The sequence below is a fragment of the Drosophila simulans genome, unplaced genomic scaffold (assembly GCF_016746395.2).
Source record: "Drosophila simulans strain w501 unplaced genomic scaffold, Prin_Dsim_3.1 Segkk87_quiver_pilon, whole genome shotgun sequence".
NCBI classification, from domain to species: Eukaryota; Metazoa; Arthropoda; class Insecta; order Diptera; family Drosophilidae; genus Drosophila; species Drosophila simulans.
The window spans coordinates 5,890-30,934 of NW_025416883.1; the positions used below are offsets into that span (position 1 = coordinate 5,890).

At 33.8% G+C, this 25,045-nt stretch overlaps 1 protein-coding gene across 10 annotated transcripts in view; it reads left to right on the forward strand.

Moving 5' to 3' along the window:
• Window positions 1–5,145: 5,145 nt before the first annotated feature.
• LOC27208688 (homeobox protein Nkx-2.1) overlaps window positions 5,146–25,045 on the forward strand; it is a 36,231-nt gene continuing 16,331 nt past the window's right edge. The window contains exons 1-6 of one of the 10 annotated variants that reach the window (XM_039298301.1): window positions 5,146–5,275; window positions 5,451–5,483; window positions 6,976–7,444; window positions 9,166–9,377; window positions 15,706–15,857; window positions 21,338–21,433. In XM_039298301.1, the coding sequence (XP_039154235.1) occupies window positions 7,017–7,444; window positions 9,166–9,377; window positions 15,706–15,857; window positions 21,338–21,433 (888 nt within the window). In that variant the 5' untranslated portion in view covers window positions 5,146–5,275; window positions 5,451–5,483; window positions 6,976–7,016. Of the gene's footprint in view, window positions 5,484–6,975; window positions 7,445–9,165; window positions 9,378–15,705; window positions 15,858–21,337; window positions 21,434–25,045 lie in introns of all 10 variants that reach the window. The other 9 variants (XM_039298299.1, XM_039298302.1, XM_039298307.2 and 6 more) reach the window with 9 other exon arrangements.

Below are 25,045 nucleotides of genomic sequence, written 5' to 3' on the forward strand. Positions count from 1 at the left end.
CATTAATGTTTTTTCATTTATTTTTAGAAAAATTTTGCAACAAATTTTAGTACGTCCCTCCCCCATTAGTTTGGGACGTACCGAAAGTTGTTCTTGAGCAACGTTGGGCAGTAGTGGTGTATATGCATTGTTTTTTATAATTCACAGAATATTAAACATTTTTCTGCGAAGAAACACTGCTTGGGGATCGCAATGATGCTACAGAGCTTTCTTTTTCTGCATTTTTTTGTCGACCTCTCTTGTTTTAAATGGAGTAGCGCCAGTGGAATGTAAAAGTTCATGAGCAATTTCCGATTGAAATTTTATAAGGGGAATATGTTTTGTAACTGATGTTCCCAAGCACCATTGAAAAATTCTTATGTACCACTTGTTTGATCGGTGGTTAATTATGCCGTCGGCAAGCATATCTGCCAAATCTACTCCATCCTTCAATCACTGTATTTTCCAGAACGCCAATCTCGATACTATTTCTTTGGCAAGTCGATAGAAATTTACAAGACTAAAAAAAAAACAAGAGAGCACGCTATAGTCGAGTTCCCCGATTGTCCGACACCCGTTACTCAGCTAGTGTAAATGCGAACGCGAAATTTCATAACTTTTCTATCGATAGATATTTGGGAATAAAATGAGAACAAATTTTAAAATTCTTCAAGCTGTGCTTTCTGGAATGATTAAGTCTGTCGGATTTGTACATTTTATTTCTGGATTGTGCAGCCTCTTCTCCAAAATAACCGACTGGAAGAACTGTGTTTTCAAAAATCAATTTCGAGTAAACCAAAATCTTGTGAACGGTCGCTGTTATTGGAAGCCAGGGAAGCTGGTCAATAATAAGTTTCCCGGTCTTATGGAACAGTTGTTCAAAATTATACAGGTCTATTAGCAACGTGACACACATACGAAAATTGTCCTCAAGTTTAAAATAATTTGGGTGTCAACGCCAGTTATATCGGTGACGATGCTCGGCGGGCAGCATTACCAACACTTGTGCTTCCGAATCCTCCTTGTTTTGGTTGGTCAAGCGTAAGCGATAGCTTTTTCCAAAATAATTGCTAAATGTTCTTTTTCATTTCTGAAACCGTACTTTTGTCGACGGAACTCACGCTTACTATCACTCACCATCAAGCGCACCAAGCTGTCACGCCCACACTTTTGAAAAATCTTTATTTATATTTTTAGGTCTGGTAAATTGTTTTTGATATTCTCTAATATTCTCTTTTTGTAACCAATTTCGTAATGATTTAGATACTAGGCCGGGGTCTTTATCCATTCAAATAGTTTTTGGCTTACCTATCGAATTGAAATTTTTCGGAAGGCAAATTTAACTTTCAATCCAATCCGTGCTTTTTTTTAATAATGGAAATGAACATTAAATGAATGTCGATGCATGATACAAATTTTCCTTGAACAATAAAATAATAGTCTATGAAGTACTTTTCGCGAATATTTTTGCGTTTTCTGAGTTTTTTATAAAAGGAAGAGTTTGTTCTGTGTTCGGTGCTCTGCTCTGACTCATAAATTACAAACTTCACGTTTATTAATGATATTTTGAAGGAGTTTCTTTAAGTTTGGGGAATAGTATGTTGTTGTAAAATCGTCGTAAGTCTTTTTAAAACCTAGATATATAGTCTTCTTATGTATTTTTAATATTTGTCCATGGAGTTTGCATATTTGGGCAAGTTTGAAAGTATTACAGATGTTTTCATTAATTTCGTCCCCGTATTTGGGGTAATCATCAAAAATTCCAAAGTCTGCGTCATTATTAATGTTCACAACAAAAAATCACAATCCAAAATCGTTTGCTAAATGTTAAGTTATGTTACTGTGAATTATTTTATTAATAGTTTCATTAATCTAGTGGGTCGTTCCTTTCCAAATACATGCACATGTTGGTAATTAAATACGTTAATAGGTCGTTCGGTAATTTGTCTGCAATCACCAGTATCTTCTTGTGCTCTGTGCAACATTTCTGTGGTTGAACCTACATATATCACATCCGGTTTTATGGAATACTTCCTTAATTTTATCGACTTTAGATATATGTGTAATTCTTGACAACGCTTCTGCTACCTTATTTTATAAGCGAGCTCTCTAAGTTTTATGTTCCAACATTGTAATTTTCCGTTACTTGTAGAGTAAAATGATATACTAGATTCGTTGAAAAGTATGTAGGAGGCAGAAGGAAGCGTTCAAGTCCATATAAAGTATATATATATTCTTGAATTAGGATTCATGTTGCCACGCCCACTCTAACGCCCTAAAGCCGCAAGAAACTGGCACGCCAACATTAATGAAAAATTGTTGGATATATTTTCCTAATTTTATTAGTTTATAAATTTCTATCGATTTGCCAAAAAACTTTTTGTGCCCACTCTAACGCCCTAAAGCCGCCATAAGCTGCCACGCCCACGCTTTTGAAAAATGTTCACATTTTTCTTTGTTTTATTGTCTTTTGTTGTTTATTTTTATCGATCAGGAAAAGGTTTTGAAATAAATATTACAGGAAAAAGTCCTTCGGGATAGGTTTATATGGATGGGTAGCTTTAAAACTGAGAGACAATTCGCGTCGAAACGGACGGCGGTTGATACCAATCACATACATACAGAAATATATGTTTTTTATATGGTCGCAATTATCCACTGTACTGCGCTGCAAACATCTGAATGAAATTAATGTACCCTCTGCAAATATATAACAATTCACATTTTTGGATAATGGAGCCATTTGAGTATGCAAAGCAAAAGGAGAAAAACAAAACGTGTCTTTGGAATTTTAAAAATATTCGCAAGGTCTACTGAAAAATTGATTTAATTCATCCATCCACATGTTATGCTACAATAGCCTTTAACAATTAATAATGTCAAATTTTAAATATATGTTTTTCACATTTAGTCCAAGGAGAGTACGAAAGTTAAATAAAACACATTTGTATGTTGAGAAGGGATACTAACTTTATGTTTACCTCGTCTTGTACTTAACTGACTCCAGTTAGCACGGGTCTCCGAAATAAAAAAAGGGTAAATGAAAAACAAAATTGCTTTTTTGCGCTTTTTTTTACTGCTGGTGATGCGAAATTTTTCATAAGACTGCAATACCATCTAAATTGGCTTGTGCCAATTTTTAATCAATGTTCACCGTCGGGATCTTTTTTGCGGGCAACCTTCTGAGACAAACATTTGTGTCGTCTACTCCTCCCTGTCCGACTGTCTGTCCGAACGTCTGTCCGTATGAACGTCTCGATCACTGGAACTATCAAAGGTATAATGTTGAGATTAATCATGCAGCATGCTTCCAGAGACATAGACGCTGCGCAAGATTGTTTCCACGCCAACAAACTGGCCAGGTCTTGTAAGTTGCTATCGATTTTTAAAAAATACCTTTTACCCAAAACAGGCCAAAACTGCCACGCCTACACTTTTGAAAAGTGTTTTGATATTTTTCCATATTTTTATTAGTCTTTAATATTTTAATCGATTCGTCACAAAACTAATTGCCAACCCCACTCTAACGCACAAAACGGTCACGCCCACACTCTGAACAAATTTATACATTTTTTCTTATTTTATTCCCCAATATCTATCGATATCCCGGAAAAATGATCAAATTTCGCGTTCGCATTCAGCTGAGTAACGGGTATCTGATAGTCGGGGAACTCGCCTACAGCATTCTCTCTTGTTTAGTTTTACATTTGGCGAGATCTGAACGTTCATACGGACAGATAGAAAGGCGGACGGATGGACATGGTTACTTTTGCTTCGCTAGGTATCTTGAGCAAAACCTGAAAATGACAATAGTATTCCATTTTACTCTACGAGCAACGGATATAACGTTGGTGATCATCCAATGACCACAAATGCTACGCGATCTCTTGTTTAATAACATTAGGTAAAGCCGCATATCCTTAAGATTAAATAAAGTTATCGCTCAAGAATTGAATTAAGCCAAGCTAAAAACGTTTTTCGTTAAACATAAATTTACCTAGAATTAGAAGATTCAAATCAGTTTTGTTTTTTAAGACCCTACTGTCTTAAAATGTTAAGAATACTTTTTTTTGACAAAACGATAAAAATTTACAAGACCAATAAAATTATGAAAATATATCAAACAAATTTTCGAAAAAGTGGGCGTGTCCGTTTTGGGGCGTTAGAATGGGCGTGGCAACGTTGGTCGACAAATTTGCGCTGCGTCTATGTCTCTAGCTTCAATGATTCCTGAGATCTCGACGTTCTTACGGACGGATAGACGGGCAGGACCAGATCGACTCGGCTATTGATCCTGATCAAGAATATATATATACTTTATATGCTCAGAAACGCGTCTTACATACTTTTCAACCCATCTATTATACCATTTATAAAAAAATAACGAACGCAACCCCAACGGGGTTAGTGGGGCATGCAGTCTGTAAAAACTACTCAGAAAATGCTGATAAAAAAGTAATACATAAAATATTAAAAAGTAACAAGTATTATTACAAAATAAAGGAGATTGTAATACACTGATGATTATTTTGTATAAATATGAATTTATATTCTAGTGAAGGATTTGCATTTTCGTTTCCATACATGGGATAGGCAACTTTAAATATTATAAATATGGTTTTATATCTAATTATAGTTGTATTTCACAGTCGTAAGCTAAAGCTAAACCCATCCGAAATGCAAAACCACATTATCCCTTTGGCCGTTTTCAGTACGACTCTTTGTAAAATTGTGGGAAATATAAGCTAAGCTAACATTTTTTCTTGATTGCAGTGACAGTAAAATTAATTCAATTGGAATTTACTGCCTTTCTAGAATGTTTGCATCGGGGGTAGGATTGTGAACGACAATGCCATTGGCTGCCTGCCCGATTCGGCTCACAATTTTAACACGTACCTGAGAATTTAACGATAAACGAAAGCTATGTCCGTCCCTTTTCGGCTCATTTCATTTTCCCTTGGGTTGGAGTGCGAATGAAACAAGACCTACATCGTGAAACGAAGATAGTAGCAAGCAGCAGTGACCTTTCAGAGCGCTTGCTGTCGGATCAGCCCCTTTTATTTCTAGAGCTGGTATTGGCTGTCTGAAGTAAAATGAATAAGCAATATTTTCTGTTTGTTTTATTCACCCAAGTATGTAGCCAGTACCAAACACAGCACAAAGTCATCGTTAATAGGAAAAACTTATTCGAGGGCTATCCAGAAGCCATCTGAGGAGTACTCGTCAGTACTGTTCAGACCTCTTATTTCATTTGACGGAATCGTGTCGAGTGGATATTCATAATAAATTCACTGACGTGAGCTTCTATGTGTTGTAATTTACATACATACTTATATTGTGCTAAAGAAACAAGAATCAGATTTTGCATATTCTATGTGATTTGGCAATACAAATATCGTGAATAAATCGTCTTTTAAAGTACATCTCTGTTAACAATCTTCCGAATAAAATTTAATATCACTTTGTTTTAGGAAATTAAGGTGCATAAAAAGAAATAAAATTGAGTGAGTGAAATCTAATTACTAAAAAATCATTAGAGAATAACAAATTATTATATACAAGATTCAGGCTCTACAAATTATATCGTGTCTCATGAAATCTATTTATTCTATGACGATATATACATATGTCCATAAATTTAATTATCTGAAAATCAGATTTTATTGTGTTCATATGGTGTTTTCCTTAAATAAGTCAATAATTTTTCAATAACTTAAAAACATTTCACAGCAATTGTATTGGGAAACATCAAAACATATATGTAGCTTATCGAATATGTTGGGCATATTAAGATTATATGTATAAGCCCAACAGTAATACAATAGATTAAAAAAAAACACTTTACTTCTAGGTTCAATTATTTTCATATATTTGTACTATTGTGTAATTTTTCAAATAAATAAGCTTGATGCTATTACTAATTATTAGCCCGTTAGTCTTTGTGTCGTAGTTTTAAGTTCGACTTTTAATTAAGCATGTAGTCTCAGCAGATAACTCTAGCACCAGTAAACTAATGATCTTAAATGATTTTTTGCCAAACATTTCCTTTATACGCTTAAAACGTGTTCCGTTTCGGGGCCTATTAGTTTTTTTGGTATTTTTTTTTATTTGTATCTGTTTTAAGCGGTTCTTAAATCTTGAACTTTGGCTTCCTGAATACTGGCTAATATTAATTTATGTATACCATCTGCTATGTTGATATGGCTGATACTTTATTTAGCAACAATATATCTGTAACTCGGCGAAGGCCTTATTTATATTTAAGATTTGATGTCGAACATTTTCTACTTTCGAAAAGAGGTATATACTAGAGGTATACTAGATTCGTTAAAAAATATGTAACAGGCAGAAGGAAGCGTTTCCGACTCTAATTATATATATTCTTGATCAGGATCAACAGCCGAGTCAATTTAGCCAGGTCCGTCTGTCCGTATGGACGTCAAGCCCGCAGGAGCTATAAAAGGTTGAGATTCAGCATTGTTGACAAAGCATTGTTGCACAAAACTGCCACGCCCACACTTGATGTGTTGATGATTTTCACATTTTTATAAGTCTTGTAAAAATCTTTTCCAAAACATTTTTTGCCACACCCACCTTAAACAGCCCAAAACTGCCATGCCCACATTTTTGAAAAATTGTTGGATAATTTTTCATAATATTATTAGTCTTGTAAATTTCTATTGATTTGCCAAAAAAAACTCGTTTCCACGCTCACTCTAACGACACTCTAAAGCCGCATAAAAAACTGATCACCTTGGAACAAAACTTTTTCTCATCTTATTCAACAATATCTATCGATATCGATATCCCAGAAAAATGAAGAAATTTCGCGTTCGCATTCACAATAGCCGAGTAACGGGCATCTGATAGTCGGGGAACTCGACTACAGCATGCTCTCTTGTTTTTTTGTATGTCAGTGGAATATCCTAGGAGAAATAAATAAAAAAGTTAGTAAATTGATGAAAAATGGTATTAATGTATTTTTTTGTATTTTAGCGGTAAAAGCCTACTACCAACTTGTAAAACAATTGTTACGCATGTCATCGCACGGCCTTGCTTACACAACAAGAATTGAAAGAAAGTCTTATAGAGAACTACAAATCAATAGAGATCAATATTTTGTAACTGCGCCAAATGAAGAAGATTTGGTTATGAGTTTATCTCCAAAGGACATACTTATACATACTGCCATTTCCCAGCACCATCAAGTGGATACTTCTACTAAATTAAATACAAACGAAACATCGACACAAAATACCGTATCTACAGCAGCCGCGGCAGCGGTTGCACATCACCACCACAACCTTTCTAGTATTCACCACCTCCAAAATCTGCATAGTCAGCATCAGAGTACTTTATTTAATAGTAATCACTCAACACCCTTTAGCGTGACCGATATCTTAAGTCCAATTGAAGAATCGTATCGCAAACTGGAACTGAACGGAAATCCACCATCTCCGTTTCGGTAAATATAAGCAGATCGTTACATCTACATATTTATATCATATATTTTATATATCATATATATTATATTTATGCTCATATCAAAATATTGGGAAACACAGACTGTTTTAAAGTGACCGTTGTGGGTGGTTTATGGACGCTATGATGGACGTAGAAATATTCTCAAATAAACTTACGCTACGTCGGCGTCTCTAGAATCCGACTGTCATTCGGTGATATGCTGTCCAACGAATCTAGTATACGCTTTTACTCTACGCGTAAAATGATGACAGATTAATAATTAAATAAAATTGTTTTCCCTTTATGTAGAATTTTTTATTGAGACATAATATGAATATGTGGAATACATATTTTCTTAAGAATTATTCGTACTAAAACAATAATACGCACCATTCTGCGTCCATCAATTTAATTGTTGTACTGCGTTGTGTCACCAATATTAAACCTCAGACATATTAACAAACTTCTTCATTTAAAATTAAAATTTTTAAGAATAAAATACTACTACTAAGGTGCAAATTTCCTTGAAAACAAGTTTACCTTTACTGCAAAAGGTTCCTATTTGGACTTATTAGTATAATTAATTAGCCTACTCTGGCCTCCTTAGGACGCGCAATTCCTTGTTATTACTTTACTCAGTTTCTGGGTGACGACATTTATCACATTTTCATACCGAAAGCTATGGGTGTTTTTATAATAATAAAACTTCGTGTATATATTTAAACGACCGAATTATTATTCTAATACGTTTAAAATAACAAAGACTAACATTTTCCTGTTGAACTAAACGGAGCAATTAAAGAAGAATCTGTTCTCTATATTTTAAGATACTATACTAGTTTTGTTGAAAAGTTAGAGCGAAGCGTCTCCAATCCTATAAAGTGTGTAATTCTTAATCAGAATCAATAGCGAAGTCTGAACGTCGAGATCCCGAAAAACATTAAAGCTAGAACGTTGAGACTAGACATGTAGATTTTAGTGACGTCTACAGTGCGAAAGTGTGTTTCAGAACGTTGCCTCGGCACACTTTTGAAAGTTTAGATTTTTTTTCGTTTTATTATTTGTTTTGCTTATATCTAGGGGTATACCAAAAACATTTTTGCCACGTTTATTCTGCATCCTGGTTACATGTTACATACATTTCTTTGATTCAAATATTCCCCTTTACTGCAAGAGTGACGAGTAAACAAATTATTTTGTTTTACTTACTCATTTTTTGGACGACTTATAACAAAACGGAAAAATATCAAAAAAATTTTTTAAAAGTTTTCATTAAGAATGAACGGCTGGCTACGTTCTGAAATAAACTTGGGCAGTATATGCGTCACGTCCAGTCTTAACTTATTAGCTTTTATAGTTTTCAAGATCTCGGCATTCAAACTAACGGATAGACAGTGGAAGTGTTTGTCCTAGATCCTAATCAAGAATATATACCTTATTGAATCATAAGCTCATCTATTTACTTATTACATGCCTTTTAACGAATGCAATTTAACCTTTCATTCGACGAGTAGCGGTAATAAAAAGAATTTGAGTTAAGATATAATTTCTAATCATATACTAACAAGTTTATATAGTAACAAAACTGTAATACTGTCCAAATAGTATTTAATTCAGTGCAGTAATATTTTAAAAAATAAATCGAAATATGTTCAATGATACTACATCTTAGTAGACAGCTAATTCGAGAGAATATTACAAAATACTGTAACCTGCTTTCAGGTCAAACTCTAGTAGCAGCAGTATTAATTCTCCTGGAACACTAACTACATCAACTATGGCGAATCCGTACGCTATGGGAACCCTATATCATAGCCCAGGTGTTCAGACCTATTGCGGACCTACCGATAACCTCTCTCTGGCTGGTCACTACACTGACATGAGAAATTCCGCATCATGGTACGGATCAACAGCTAACGACCCAAGATTTGCAAGTAAGTATGGGACAACATACTAAAAGTTCTATGGATTCACATAGCCGATAAATTTATTACACATAAAATGATTTTGAGACTAAGACCAGGTTCCTTCAATTTAAGATAACCGATAGCTGATTACAGATCAGTTAGTTTTCTAACGATCTAGCCCCAGAAAGTTATATTTCCTCTGTTTGGAAATCTTTCATATTTAGCTATCAAAATTATAGTAATTATTTTAGATAACAATATATTTTTTCAATAACAGTGAATAGGCCCTGCTTCTGACCAATATATATGTATATATTGTCTAAATATATATATATATATATATATATGTATATATTGTCTAAATATATATATATATATATATACGTATATATTGTCTAAATATATATATATAGACATATATATTGTATATATATAGACATATATATTGTATATATATGTACATATATATACATATATGTATTGTCTATATATATATTTCAAAATTTTCAAAATTTTATATATATATATATATATTATATCTTTTTAGAATATTGTATCACTCTTCCTTAAAGTTACTTTTTCGCTTTAACATTAAAGCTTTATTGGCTGAAGCCAAAAAGTCACTTTTAAGAAGAATGGTACAATATTCCAACAAGATACATTTTAAGCTAATATCAAGCATTTAAAAGAATTTTATGAACAAATAATAATTCCATTTATAGGAAATTATGAGAAAACCTTATCTCGATTTACCAGTTTCTGAACAAATAGGTAAGAGATAGCCATGGAGATAGGAAAGAGGCGGTTATACTCGTACATACTGGTACCCACCCTCTGATTTCATTGCCTTTAAGTCTTTATACATTAATTACTCCTATTTCCTCGACTATAAGATACCCAACACTCAGCAAATGGAATTGCTAGGAAGTATATGTTCGCATGCCTATTACTCGTATGGTAAAAGGATTCGTTGAAAAGAATCTTAGATCAGATAAGGTATAAATATTCTTGATCAGAATCATTAGCAGTGTCAATCCATCCATGGCCGTCCATAGGTATGAACGTCAAAGTCTTAAAAAATATAAAAGATACAATGTTAATACAAAAGACGCAGATTACAGATTTATTTGGCAGCGATCATATTCACGGACGTAGCCAGATCGACTCTGTTATTAATTTTGACTAAGAATATATATACTTAAAGGGTTGGAAACGCTTACTTCTACCTGTTTTTCAACAAATCAAGAATACCCTTTTAATCTACGAGTAACATGGTACAAACATTCCTCAAAAGTGGTAGCTTTGGGCGGTATGTCGGCGCGGTATGACTCATAGGTTTAATGGAAAAAAATTTTGAAATTAAAAATTTCAACTTTGTTTTTTGTATGGTATTATCGTCTTATTGGGCGAAAGTACCTTTTGAATGATCTGACTGTAGCAAAAATAACTCCAAAATTGTTTTAAAAAATATTAGTGCTTGTGCTTTACAGTTTTTTAAAGTGTTAGGAAGGAATATTTGACGTGCTTATATAAACTAATTGACTTCATTGAGGGACTACGGAAATATGAAATGGACAACGGTTAAAAATGAAATGCATGAAATGGTTGTAACAAGGGCTTCTGCATGGGTGTAAGAAAAGTAATATGTTTTGAGTCATCGTATACAGCATACTATCTTAAAAGGAATGTAAACGGGTAAATCAAGGTTTACGCGTTGGTCATGAAAATCTTAAGTAGATGAAGTGAATTTTATTTTTCCTTGGAATCGCTTTTACACCTATATACACAATTATAAATATATTTACAGAGATCTATACAAAAAATATTCATACACACATCCAAATAAGGTTATTTGTGTTTATATACCATTCAAGAATAATAACCTCTTTGGGAGTAGGGTCATAAAGGCAAAATCAACAATCATCTTTCCATTTCTTAAGTAAACAATGACAACGAAATAATTTTAAATTCAATTGCTTTTTCCGATCGCCTTTTTACCTGAAGTAGAGTATAACCCTCCTAGTTACACTCTTCATCAGCTTGAAGGAAAATTGTTTAAATTTTTTGTATAACTGCAAAATAACAGATATGCTTTTTGTCACTTGGCAATTGTTTGTTTCAACCTGATATCGATAAAAATGGATAAAATCAAAACAATTTACAAAACAGAGGACCTTACAGTTTGTGGCAGTTGTGGGCGTTGCCAAAATGTGTTTGGCATATTTATTAAATAAAATATTAAATAAATTATAAGAGGATGGACTCTTGTTAAGATTGAAAGAGGTTTTTATATAAATAATGAATATGAAATGCTAATTAGTTGCATAATAATATTAAAAAAAAAAACAGAGACAGCTTCTAAAACTTTCACTTTTAAACTTGTTTTAGGAAAATAGTATATTAAACAGTTATATCTCTGAATAATTTACTCTTAGTTCAGGGCTTCAAATACAAAACAATTATTTATGAAGTACTAGGTTAGGCAGTTATGAATCTTTCCATTGCGTCAGAACGCCACAAAACAAATGACAACTTTCTTTGGGCGGGTGTGACGTATTATTAAGTCATTGTATTATATTGCAAAATCTCATACATACATATAAATATACATAAACATATTCTTTGTCAATTTCGATTTAATTTGGCATTTTATGGTTTGCTGCAAGGAATTACGCAGGCAGATGTGAAAAGGCCCATATAATTGGAAATATATTGTGCAAAAGTTTAGTATACCCATGCAGAGGGTTTATGGATTTTAGTCAGAAGGTTGTAAGGCGGTGCAGAACACTTCACTTTACATAACTGTTGTTAAAAATAGGGATTGATTACAAGGGCGTCGCCAGGCCGTCAGCCATAGTAGAATTATAATTTTAAAAATGTGGGAAAGTGGTCCTCGACTACCACGAGCGGATACCCTTAACTTCCTTCTCTTTATACAAGTTTCGTTGCCTATATCGCGGTTGGATAACCCGATTTCATGAGACATCATTTGGTTAAGATATTTTCGAATATAACAGCTTTATGGTATTTTTGGCATCTGTGCAAATAAGTATAAGCAACGTCGGGTCTGCGACACCTCCTAACTAAATATTCACTTTTTGAGTGAAGGGTAAATAAGTAAGGGTAAATAAATAACAAATAAGTTTTTTAAACTACAATTTTTCTTTTTAATGAAACAAAGCTTAAGAAAAACACAACTTTCTGTGGTTTTTACTAAATTCTTTTAAAACTTTGTTATTGAATTCATCCAAATCGTCAATAATTAGTCGTCGGTGAACACTCATCAAAGTCATCCCATTAAGACGACTTTCTACCATTGTACTTCGCAGCCAAGTCTTTATACGTCTTAAGCTGCTAAATGATCGCTCAACTGAACAAGTTGTACACGGTAAAGCGATTAAAATCTTCGGAGCTCTTTGAATATCGGGATAGAATTCATTTGCGGGCTGAATCGAATCAAGAACAGTCATCTCAGATACATTTGTTTCCTTACAGCGCCGCATTTGTTGCCAAAGCTCAATTTTATTTTTAAGGCTGGGTAAATCGTAAAACTGCGAAATTATAAGTGAGTCTGTTGACATTATTTGCATTTTTGCCGGATGTAAATAGAACAAAAAAAATGATACATTATTTTCATCGGAATACCGATTATCGAGTCCAAGTAAGGAATAATCAATGACCTCCTCCAATACTGTGAGCTATTTTCAGCTGGATGGTTATTTCTGTGACATTGCTTGCCAAATATACGAGGAAGTGATGTCATATCCCCCTCCAACCCAATTGTCTCTGCAACGACTGTTGCATCTCTTAATACTTCATCCGTTATACTATCAGGATCATCTCGATGGCCTCTTAACAGTTGTATTATAATCAGTTTGATTAACATCTCATCACTGTGGAAGGCAGTTCTTGTAATGACAACGCGCACCAGGAAAGTGTTTGATAGCTATATATTCATATATATATATATGTACATACATATATGAAAAGGGTAACAGCATCCACAAAAAATATTAATAATCATATATTGTGGAATATACCCGCTAAAAAAATTTCTATTATTTTGTTTGCATAACAATAGAATAAGTTTGACAGTTTTGGCCAATTTGGGAAGTGGCTTTTTTCCATATCTGTAGGAATTTGCAAGACAAATAATAAAACGGAAAGACAGAGAAATTTTTGGATTTTGGGGATTAATATTGAAATGCAAATAAGAGAGAGAGCTATAGTCCAGTTCCCCACAATCAGATACCCAGCTGATGACAGAGTAATAAGGGATGAAATGAGAAAGAAAATAAAAATTTCAAATCGATAGAAAGTCTAATATAAATATAACAAAATTTCAAAACCCTTTTCAAAAGTGTGGGTGTGGATGTCTTTGGCGGCTTGTGGGCCTTGAATGACTTGCTCCCGATCTCCGGCTGGGATCAACTGAACCAATGACAATATTTGACGACCCCAAACGAAAATGCATTGACTTCTTGAGATAGGCTGATCGGGTAGTCATTTATTTAGCTTCTTTTTATTAGGCTTCATTCCACAAGACCCGCAAAATAACCCACGATGTTATCGGTAGCGTTTTAATCTGGACACCTTAAGGCCAGCTTTAAATAATATTGAGAACATCTAAGAACAGTTGGTGGATTCAGTCCGACTACAACTTTATTTATGCCAATTGTGACATATATTTTATAAGCTGTTTTAATTCTTCTTATCTCCAGATTTATTAAAACTTTTTTTTTTTGGTATTTTAGTCTTGTCAGAAAAGTTATGCCAATTCAAAAAAAAACCATATTTCAAACATTTTATTGTATATTTTTCATTTTCAATGAAAAAATATGTGTCTGTTAATTTTTCAGTTTATTTTACAAACACAAAACAAATAGAAAAGAATTGATACTACCATATCAAGGCTTTTTAAAGTTCCACTGACAAAATGTGCCAAATGTCAAAAAAAAAGTAAAATTAGGATGTGATAGCGACGTGCACGATATGCAAGTTGGTTTCAGATCGTTGCCACGCCCACTCTAATGCCCACATCGACAAAACTCCTGCACCCTTCCCATTGAAATTTTGTTGTTTCCCATTTTGTAATTTGTGGCCAATTTCTATCGATATGCCAAAATATGTTGATATTTCTTGTTTACACTCCCACTAGCGGAGAAACGGGTACTTGATAGTCGGAAAGAAAGAAACTGAAACTCGATTATAGCGTATTCTCTTGTTAACGGGTATAACTCGAAGAGTAAAAGTATACCAGATTCGCTGAAAAGTATGTAACAGGTAGAAGAGCCAAAGCGACCACATAAAGTATATATATTCTTGATCAGGATCAATAGCCGAGTCGATCTAGCCATGTCCGTCTGTCCATCTGTCCGTATGAACGTCGATATCTCAGAAACTATTAAAGCTAGAAGGTTGAGATTAAGCAAAAAATACAAATTCTATAGGCAAAGACGCAGGGTGTGTTGACCCATGTTGTCACGCCCATCCTCACGACCACAAGCCGCACAAAACTGCCACGCCCACACTTTTGCAAAATGTGATAATATTTTTTTACATTTTTATTAGTTTTGTAAAAATCTTCACCAAAACCTTTTTTGCCACACCCACCTTAAACCGCCCAGAACTGCCATGCCCACATTTTTGAAAAATTGTTGGATATTTTTTCATAATATTATTAGTCTTGTAAATTTCTATTGATTTGCCAAAAAAAACTCGTTTCCACGCTCACTCTAAAGCCGCATAAATAACCGATCCCGCGCACACTTTGATACCATTTTTAATCTTTTTCTCATCTTATTCCACAATATCAATCGATATCCCAGAAAAAATAGGAAATTTCGCGTTTGCATTCATACTAGAGGAATAACGGGTATCTAATAGTCGGGGAACTTGGCTATAGAAAAGTAATAAATATATAATGAGTAATGATTTAAGTCATAACATGGTAACGCACTAAATAAAACGAAAGGGCCATATATAGATTATATATATATATGTCCTTATCAACTCGGCCATTGATAATAATCATTAAAATATATATATATATTATATCATTAAAATATATATATATATTATATCATTAAAATATATATATATATATATATAATATATAAAATATATTGATAAAAATTATTATCAATGGCCGAGTATATATATATTTTAATGATTATTATCAATGGCCGAGTTGATAAGGACATGAGCGCCCATTTATGCGCAAAGTAGCCTCTCAGTTTTAAAAATATCCTGCATTTTCCTTCATTTAGCTGGGTATCTGTCTTCTCTTTATCTTTTTAAATAATAAATAAATAAATAGAAATAAACAAATAAGCATTATTTCAAAATATTTCAGTATCACGTCTAATGAGTTCATCAGCCAGTGGAACAATGAGCCATATGGGAAATATGAGTGGACTAGCAGCTTGCAGTGTAAGCGATACAAAACCGCTACAGTTTCCTTTAGCCCAAAGAAGAAAGCGAAGAGTTTTGTTTACACAAGCCCAGGTTGGTACTTACATCCTTAGTTTGCTACTTAAAAAAATATTTACCGAATGGAAAGAGTGTACTTTCTACAGGCAATATAAAAGAAGACGATTTCCTCGACCTGGGGGATATATTTTAAACTGGGAATATGTTTTAAAGTTTTATTTTTTTTATTGGTACGTTGTAGACAAAAGTTTTAAGCTTATGTTACAATAGATATCGGTCATGGCTGCTGGGGCTTTCGGTCGAACTTCTTTAATATTTATTTAACTCACAACATTACTTACAATTATTTACAATATATTTGCAGATTTGCTTATTGTACTATGAAGGAATATTTACAGATTTGTTGCTCTATTTAGAAATTTAAGTAAATGTTTGATATTTCCAGATGTGGGGATTTTTAAATTGTCTGTAAGGTTTAAGTTGATTGGTCTATGTATGTGTTTGGAGAGCGATGCAATCGTCTAGGATGTGGGGAATTGACATGCGGGTATGCTCCGGTAGTCGAATTCGTAAGAATTTGACGATTTTGATTTGAAATCGCAAAATCGGTGCTATGGTTTTTGAATGCGTAAAATTTGTTGATATGTTAAACAAACACTATTGTCTGGCCGAAATAAATATAAATGCCTTTTTTTATACCACACCACCACCAGATCCTTCTGTCAATTAGTTATTTTTAAAAAAAGGTCAGAAACCCCACCGCAGATTTGTCATACAAAATTTTTCCGTCGGCAACAAATTTTATAAATTTGGCATGGGGTCGATAAGTACGTCGCCAAAAGTTGTCCCGAACGTTGCCATACTGTTGTTGAAGCGAAAAATGCAGGTAAAAATACTTGTAAATTATTAAAGAAAGAAAAAGAGAAAAGTGTAGTTCGTAAATATTTATATTTAATTTAATAACTTAGTTAGTCGAGGCGATGTGAAGATTAAAACTGTAAAAAAACGTGGCAGTTCTATTGTCTGGAAAACAGCTTTAACAGCAGTTTTCTGATGAATGCAAACAGCAATTTCTGGTTACTACTGGCTTCAAAACAAGCAATTGCAAATATAAAAGGCATTTTTACGTTGTTTGGTTTTGGCAAAGTAAATAAGTCAGTTGTTGAGCATCAAGAAAGAAAACATTTCGATAGCAAACATTTTTGCAAAACCGAGACCACCTTAAAACGAAATCAAAAGATTTTTCCAAAATCGAATTCAGAACAAATCCGATTACTGGAGCATGCCTTATGGTGTCATTGCAGAAACGGCATTGGCTGTTGATTGGCTGGGAGAAATTATGCTTATGGGTCAGTCTGGTGTATATTTTAAAGTTATATTTGGCATAGAGATAAAAGTTGGCAGGAAAAATAGTAAAATAAAAAAGAAAACAAAACATTTTCAAACGTGTGGAAAGATGGATCACAAAATTGCGTGACTGTTGTGGCCGTTGGTATTATCTAAGTATTTTCCGGAATTCCTATGGCAGCTATGTTATATAGTGCTCCGATCCGACGTATTCCGCCATTCAGGTACCCTTAGAACTGAGTTAAGGTACTTACTACGTTGCACACCTCTAAATGAAATCACTAGATACTCTGGAATATTCAAAATAAAAGAAAGTCAGCATTTTACCTTGACAAGGAAGTTTTTGATAGTTTTCAAATTTGACACTTGTGGACATTTTTTTGCATGTAGAAGTCTCTAAAACTGCATCCAACTTTTTGAAATCTCGATTTCCGACAAACAAAAAAGGAATATAGATTAATAAATTTTACAAATCATTCGCATTAAAAAATTAAAATAATTAGATAGTATTTTTTTTTGCAAAAGTGTAATAACTTAAAATCTTAAATGTACAGTCCGAGCATTTTGTATTACAAAAATGTTTGATTGCCATGCAACGACACTTGATGCTTTTAGGAAATTAACCCTTATAATACATTTTATTAAAAAAAGTGTACAACTGTGTTGCACAGCCTGCATTTGAGTACCTCTTGAAAGGTACCCTTAAATACGATTTTATATCCGTGTGTTTTTATTTGTTCAAATACTTATGTATGTGTATGCTTGCCAAACATCAGAAAGAAACGTACTGCATTGGCAAGCAAGTATTTGCTCAATTTAAATACAAAATCTTAATATTATTTGTATTTATTTAAGCCTCCAAGTCGTCAAGTAGATGGTAAATAAAAAATACATTTTTCATTATAACATTCCCAACATTTTAAAATGGTCTTTGTTTTGCTTTACTTCCAGTAAAATTGAGTGAAAACTATAACTACAAGTATGTACTTGTATGTATATACTTATATGTATATACTTATATGTATATACTTATATTTATATACTTATATGTATATACTTATATGTATATATTTATATGTATATACTTATATGTATATACTTATATGTATATAAGAAAAATGACAAGAGAATCGCTATATCCTCGAATAGCAGTTGCTTGGCTAGCGGGAATGTCGTGTAGGAAATTTCGATTTCAGTAATAAAATAGAAAAAAGCAAGGGAGAAACGGGTGTCAGATACCCGTTACTCATTTTTTTTTTTCAAAATTGTGGGCGTGACTGTTTTAGACGGTTCAAGGCGTTAGAAGAGGCGTGGCTTAGGACAAACAATAAAACGAAAAAAATCAAAACTTTTTTCAGAATAGTGGGCGTGACAGATTTGGTAGACTTGTGGGTGTTAGAGTGGGCGTGGCAAAAAGTTTTTTGGAAAATCGATAGAAATTCACAAGAATAATAAACATTTGGAAAAATACCAAAACATTTTGCAAAAGTGTGAGTGGGGCAGTATTGGGCGGGTAGTGGGAGTAAGAGTGGGCGTGGATAAAAGTTTTTTGTCAGATTGAAAAAAAATTTACAAGACTAATAAAAATATGAAAAAAACAACATTTTGAGTGGTCGTTTCAAAAAGTTGTTTGGCAAATCGAAATAAATTTACAAAACTGATAAAAATATGACAAAATTTCAAAACATTTAGCAAAAGTTTGGGCGTGGCAGTTTTGAGCGGCTTGTGGTCGTAACGTGGCAAACTAATTTTTTTACTTAAAATGTGAAATCGGGTCATGTTCCCCGACTATCACGTAGCCGGTACTCAGCTAGGGGAATTGCGAGTGCGAAAAAATTAAGAAATTTAAAGTCGTAGGATGAGTAGGAAGAGGAAATATTATAAAATATGAATATAAATTTTAATTAAAAACATCAATTTTAAAGAAAAGGAAATACATTTTAAAAAATATAATATATATAAATAAAATAGTTAAAAATTAATATTTATAAAATAAATACAAATATGCGACCTGTTTATTTCAAAATTGGTTTCTTGAGGCACGACGTGCGGTATAATTGTGGTGGTTGGCTGTCTCTGTACAAGAGAGCTGCTGGTTTTAGAGCTCTCCGCTCTCTGGCCTTGGAACAAAAATTCGAGAGAGCTTGCAGCCAGCTCTATGCCAGCACCAATCGTATGATATCTTGATATTCTAATGTGTTTGCTTTTACTCCATTTCTTTTTTTATAATATTTCTTAACATTTATATCGTAAGCTCCAACAGATAAAACCCCATTCTCAAGGATCTCGATTTGACTATTTTCGATCTCAAAAGATCGAAACATGATTATCTTACTCTGATCGAAGCATTCTCAGGTTGCAAATGATCATCGACATTTTTATCGAATTGTTTTTTCGCTATCGAGAAGAACCGATCTTGGTATAAAGAGGAACCCATTTCGCTTTTGACATGAACCGATTGGAGTCCCAAAAATGCAAAAATTGCAGTTTTCCAAAAACAGAACTGACACCTTTTTTATAATTTTAATTTTGATGCCCGGAATTACTTTTTCACTGCACTTGGACCATTTAAGTAATTAAATTAAAAATAATGGTTTACGAACAACACTTTTGTCCCTCCTTTAAATTAAAAATTGAATTCTTTGATAATTTACAATTATTTTTACCTGGATTTTTCGTTTCACCAACAGTATGGCAACCTTCGCGATAACTTTTGGCGACGTACTTATCGACCTCTTGCCAAACTGAAAATATTTGTTGCCGATGGCAAAATGTTCTGAGGTGGTCAGAAAGGTCTGGTCCTCAGGTTCTGGTTGTGTGGAATAAACATCAATAGACTATTGAGTAAATAAATTCTGATTTATATAAAAAAAAATCATTTATATTTTATTTCGGCCAGACAAAAGTGTCCATTTAACATATCAAAAAAATGTTACGCATTCGAAAACCATAGCACCGATTTTGCGATTTCAAATCGAAATCGTAAAATTCTTACGAATTCGACTACCGGAGCATACCCGCATGTCAATTCCCCACATCCTAGACGATTGCATCGCTCTCCAAACAAATAGATCAATCAACTTAATAGATCAATCAACAGACAATTTAAAAATCCCCACATCTGGAAATATCAAACATTTACTTAAATTTCTAAATAGAGCAACAAATCTGTAAATATTCCTTCATAGTACAATAAGCAAATCTGCAAATATATTGTAAATAATTGTAAGTAATGTTGTGAGTTAAATAAATATTAAAGAAGTTCGACCGAAAGCCCCAGCAGCTATGACCGATATCTATTGTAACATAAGTTTAAAACTTTTGTCTACAACGTACCAATAAATAAATAAAACTTTAAAACATATTCCCAGGACTCCTGAAAGTTGAGTAACGGGACAAGGCAAAAGTTTTCATTTATTTGGACTGTTTGGTATATGTAACAAATTTAATAAATATAATAAAATTGGAATGGTATAATGAATGGTGTACGCCACTGTAATAGGCTACAGTTGTTAATAAGAGTTTTTTCTAGTTCGAACTTAATAAAAAGAAGGTCTTATTGTTCGTCGCGTTTTTTACAATGCATTTAACTTAACTTTTTGGACAAAAAGATCAGCAAAAAATTTAATCGACACACATCGAATCAAACATCGATTGCTTTCCGATAATTTCGAGAAAAGATCTTGTTGCCATTTTTCTCTCTCTTATTTCTTAGTTCCCCCTCACAACTCTCTTTTCGAACTAAACCCCGAGTCTAAAATTATCGATGTTGAGCTCGATTTCATCTCGAAATGAACAGTCAGGCGGACATATTCAGATAGCAATATTCTGACCAATCTGACCATAAGTATATCCATTACTCTTAAAGTTAAAGTGTATACTAGATTTGTTAAGATACTATGTATGTATGTATCTATGTATGTATAACCGTCAATAGAAGTTAGCAAGTTAGAGAAGCATGTATATTTTAGAAACCTCCACGGAGTGTAAGCTTCCTTTGGAAAATTGCCACAAACAGCCAATGACTGTCACTTTATGAAGTTTGTCGTGGTATATGCGCTGGGTTAGTCTATTTTTAACTTTGGCCGAGACGGCTTGCACACCACTATATAAACATGTGTTATGCTCAGAATATTGCCGGCTCTTGGCTTATATTCGTCACTTCCTTTAAATGGAAATTAATTTTAGTTTTGTTTAACCAATTTTAGGTGTATGAACTTGAAAGAAGATTTAAGCAGCAGAGATATCTTTCAGCACCAGAACGAGAACACTTGGCTAGTCTTATTCACTTAACCCCAACGCAGGTGAGTTAAACATTACACAAAACTTATGCAACACCAAGAAGAAATAACAGGATCCAAATTTTGAAAAACTGTAATGGCTTAGGAGAGACTGTATTTAGACTGAAAAGGTAAACATTTTGAAAATGCACAATATTTGTGCACCACTATGTTTTACTCCAGCTATGAATAATATAAAAATTAGTAAGATCTATTTAGTTAGCGGCAGAGAGTCAGGATTACAGATAATTGTATAAAGTTTATTAAAGTCAAAACATAATACTCTGTTGGGGTCATGTAACTCATAGACAGAGAAGTTAAGTGGACTAGCACAGCCAGGGACTATTAACTCCACCACGAATAAGCTTACAAATAAAGACTGTTCAAATCATCGTTCTACGGTTAGCTAGGGAAGTTAAATTAATTGAAGGTAGTCTTCTGGGTTAAGGAGAATATAAGGCGTGCATCCCAATTTGGGCGCCGCAAGGTAAACAGTAAGAAGTTTTTCCGATTCAATGCAGTCCTAGCGAACTGCCTATTGTCCATACAGGTTATCCATAATCTAGAATCGGACGGACTAGCGAAATGAAAATGAAAATGCAAGTTTATGGTCCAAAGAACACCAAATTAGAGTGTAATTCGCATGCATTGTGTAGACACGACAAAAGGTCATAACTTTACACGTGGAGCCATTTAGGTTCTTCCCATAGTGCAGTGCAGAACAATGGTAGCATCGGTCCAGTAAAAGGTAGATATGTGTGCATCGGTTATTCTCCAGCACCCATTTAGTGAGTTTGGTAGCTAATACTGCACCGCATAGCTCAGTGCGCGGTATTGTTAACGGCTTGGTTGGCGAAATTTTTGATTTTGCGACGATGAGAGTTGTATAGAAAGTCCCATCAGACTGTTGGATGCGTGCATACACTGCTGCTGCGTAAGCACTGGAGGATCCATGGCAAAAGGTGTGCAGTTGTATCTCACTACTAAATTGTGGCGTAAATTTGACGCTGCGTGGTATTTTGATCGTGTTAACATTCATTAGTTGCTGTCGAAATTGTTGCCATTTGACGGCAATGGTGTTGGGAACTGGCTCATCCCAATCCAGTGATGTACTCGATCCGTCCTCGCGATATTGCTTCGCTAGTGTAATTTCTTTCAATATAATCTTTGCTGAAATTACAACTGGAGCGATTAATCCAAGAGGATCAAATAAACGTGCTATGGTCGATAGGATTTCCCGTTTTGTTATACCGGCTGGAGTATTTGCTTGTAATTTATAAGTGAAGCAATCTTGCTTGGGCAACCAGTACATACCCAGTGTTTTGATGGTGTCCGCATTGTACGGTATAAAGACACCATATTTAAAAGCTATCTAGATCGGATTGTAAGTCCAAACGGCAAGAAATTTCCTTTCACTGGATGCATAATTTAACATCGTCTGTATACATAATTACACGCGAATGTTTAATTACTACGGGAAGGTCGGCTCCCTTGTGAGACCGGATGTTACTCGGAAATTACAAAAAGATAGTTTTTAAAAGGACCCATCTTGCTAATCATATAACTTAAAATCAAATTTAGAAGATATTAAGATATTAGATATTAGAAGATATTAAGATATTAACAAAGCTTTAATATTAATCGCTTGTTTATTATACGAACTAGATACAAGATGATAAATAAATATTCGTGTCTGCTTGATGCGCGGTGGGTGAGTCGCCTGGCGCGCCGAGTACTCGACTGCCGATATTCTATCTGAGATCAAATGTTGGATCTGACAATGAAGTGTGTTGACAGCTGTTGATAATTTGGGAGTGCTACTTTGAACATACACAGCAGAAGATTAATATTGAAACCTAGTGAACTAATTTTCCTTACTAGAAAGAATTATTAACAGAATCAGTCAGTGTAGATGACATCTGTTTGAAGATTATTTTTGAAGCCCTGTATTACGAAAGAAGTAAGCTCCCAAAGGTTTATTGATCTGCCTTTCATAAAAGCGTTCTGGCAAGGTGATATAATTGACCTGGAGGGATTCCACTGGTGTTGCTTGCATCCAATAGGCAGGCCTAACTCGCTAAATATCGTTAAGCAGCGAGCTTTTGATAAGAGTGCAAGAGTAAGAGTAAGGCTGGTAAATAAAACTTGGTTAATAGTAACGGTTAGTAAATGGTAACGGTTTAAATAGTTCTTGTAACACTGAGAATTAAGCACGGTACAATTTAACCGAGCACTTAAATATTTAGAAAGGATTGACTGAGTACCGGTATTTTTAAATTATTTAAAAATGTGGACATTTTTCTGGACATTTCTTAGGTGTGTCAACTCTTTATTAAACCAAAAAGGTTTGTTAGTTATTGACGGACAGTACATCAGAACACATGAGTTACAAAATAGCTTAATTGCGGTATAAAAATAATTTATGGCATCCGCCATAATGTGGTAGGAGTAAAGATCGGACCAATTTAAGCCAGCAATAAAATTATTTAGCCTCAGATAGTTTTCGCTGCGAAAACAAGGAATTCGCTTGGACCGACGATTTCATCTTGCCTAGGCAAGCACAACAGTATTTAAGATTCGGTCCCTGAGCTAGGACATCAAACACAACCAACAAGTGATTTTTGGCTTTAAACCCGTAAATCAGAAATCATTAGTTTCCATATTTTTATATTCGTTAGTAGTAGAGTAAAGTTGAAAAGTATAGTTGAATATAGTTGAAAAGTATGTAACACGCAGAAGGAAGCGTTTCCGAATATATTAAGTATATATACTCCTAATCAGGATAAATAACCGAGTCAATCTGGCCATGTCCGTCTGTCCGTATGAACGTTGAGATCTCAGGAGATTCAGCATACAGATTCTAGAGACACGGACGCATCGCAATGCTGCCACGCTCACACTTTTTATAAAACATTTTTGAAAAACTTTTCGATAGTTTTATTAATTGTTTAAATTTCTATCGATTTCCCAAAAAACTTTTTGCCACGCCCACTCTAACGCCGTAAAGCCGCCACACCGGTCACGCCCACACTTTTGAAAATTTTTTTAATTTTTTCTCATTTTATTTACCAATATCTATCGATATCCCAGAAAAAATATGAAATTTCGCGATCGCATTCATACTAGCTGAGTAACGGGTATCTGATAGTCGGGGAACTTGACTATAGCATTCTCTCATGTTTCTATTCGGACCACTGAACAAAAACACAAAATTGAAACTTGCAAGCGAGCTGTTAAATGTACCACAAGAGCGCAGAAAAGCAAAGGATTTCTTTAATTTATTTAAATTATTTCACAAATAAAAAGAAAAAGTTTTAATAATTATGTGTGCAATATATTAATATATGTTATTAAAGAATTTATAAAAAGCCACCGCTGGATTAGTGCATTACTTCAATTATGCCTTATGGATGCTATTGACACCTATATTAATTGTATTGTTAATAAAGGATCTAAAATATTAAATTGTGTATGATTCGATTTTATTTTAATTATCATACAAATTATTTTCGCTAACTGGTAATTGCATTTTTAGGCATATATTCTTGATTAGGATCACTAGCCTTTCATTTGCTTAATTTCTTTACCTAATTTTTAAAATATAGTGCAATAGTAGGCATCCGAGTATAAAGATAC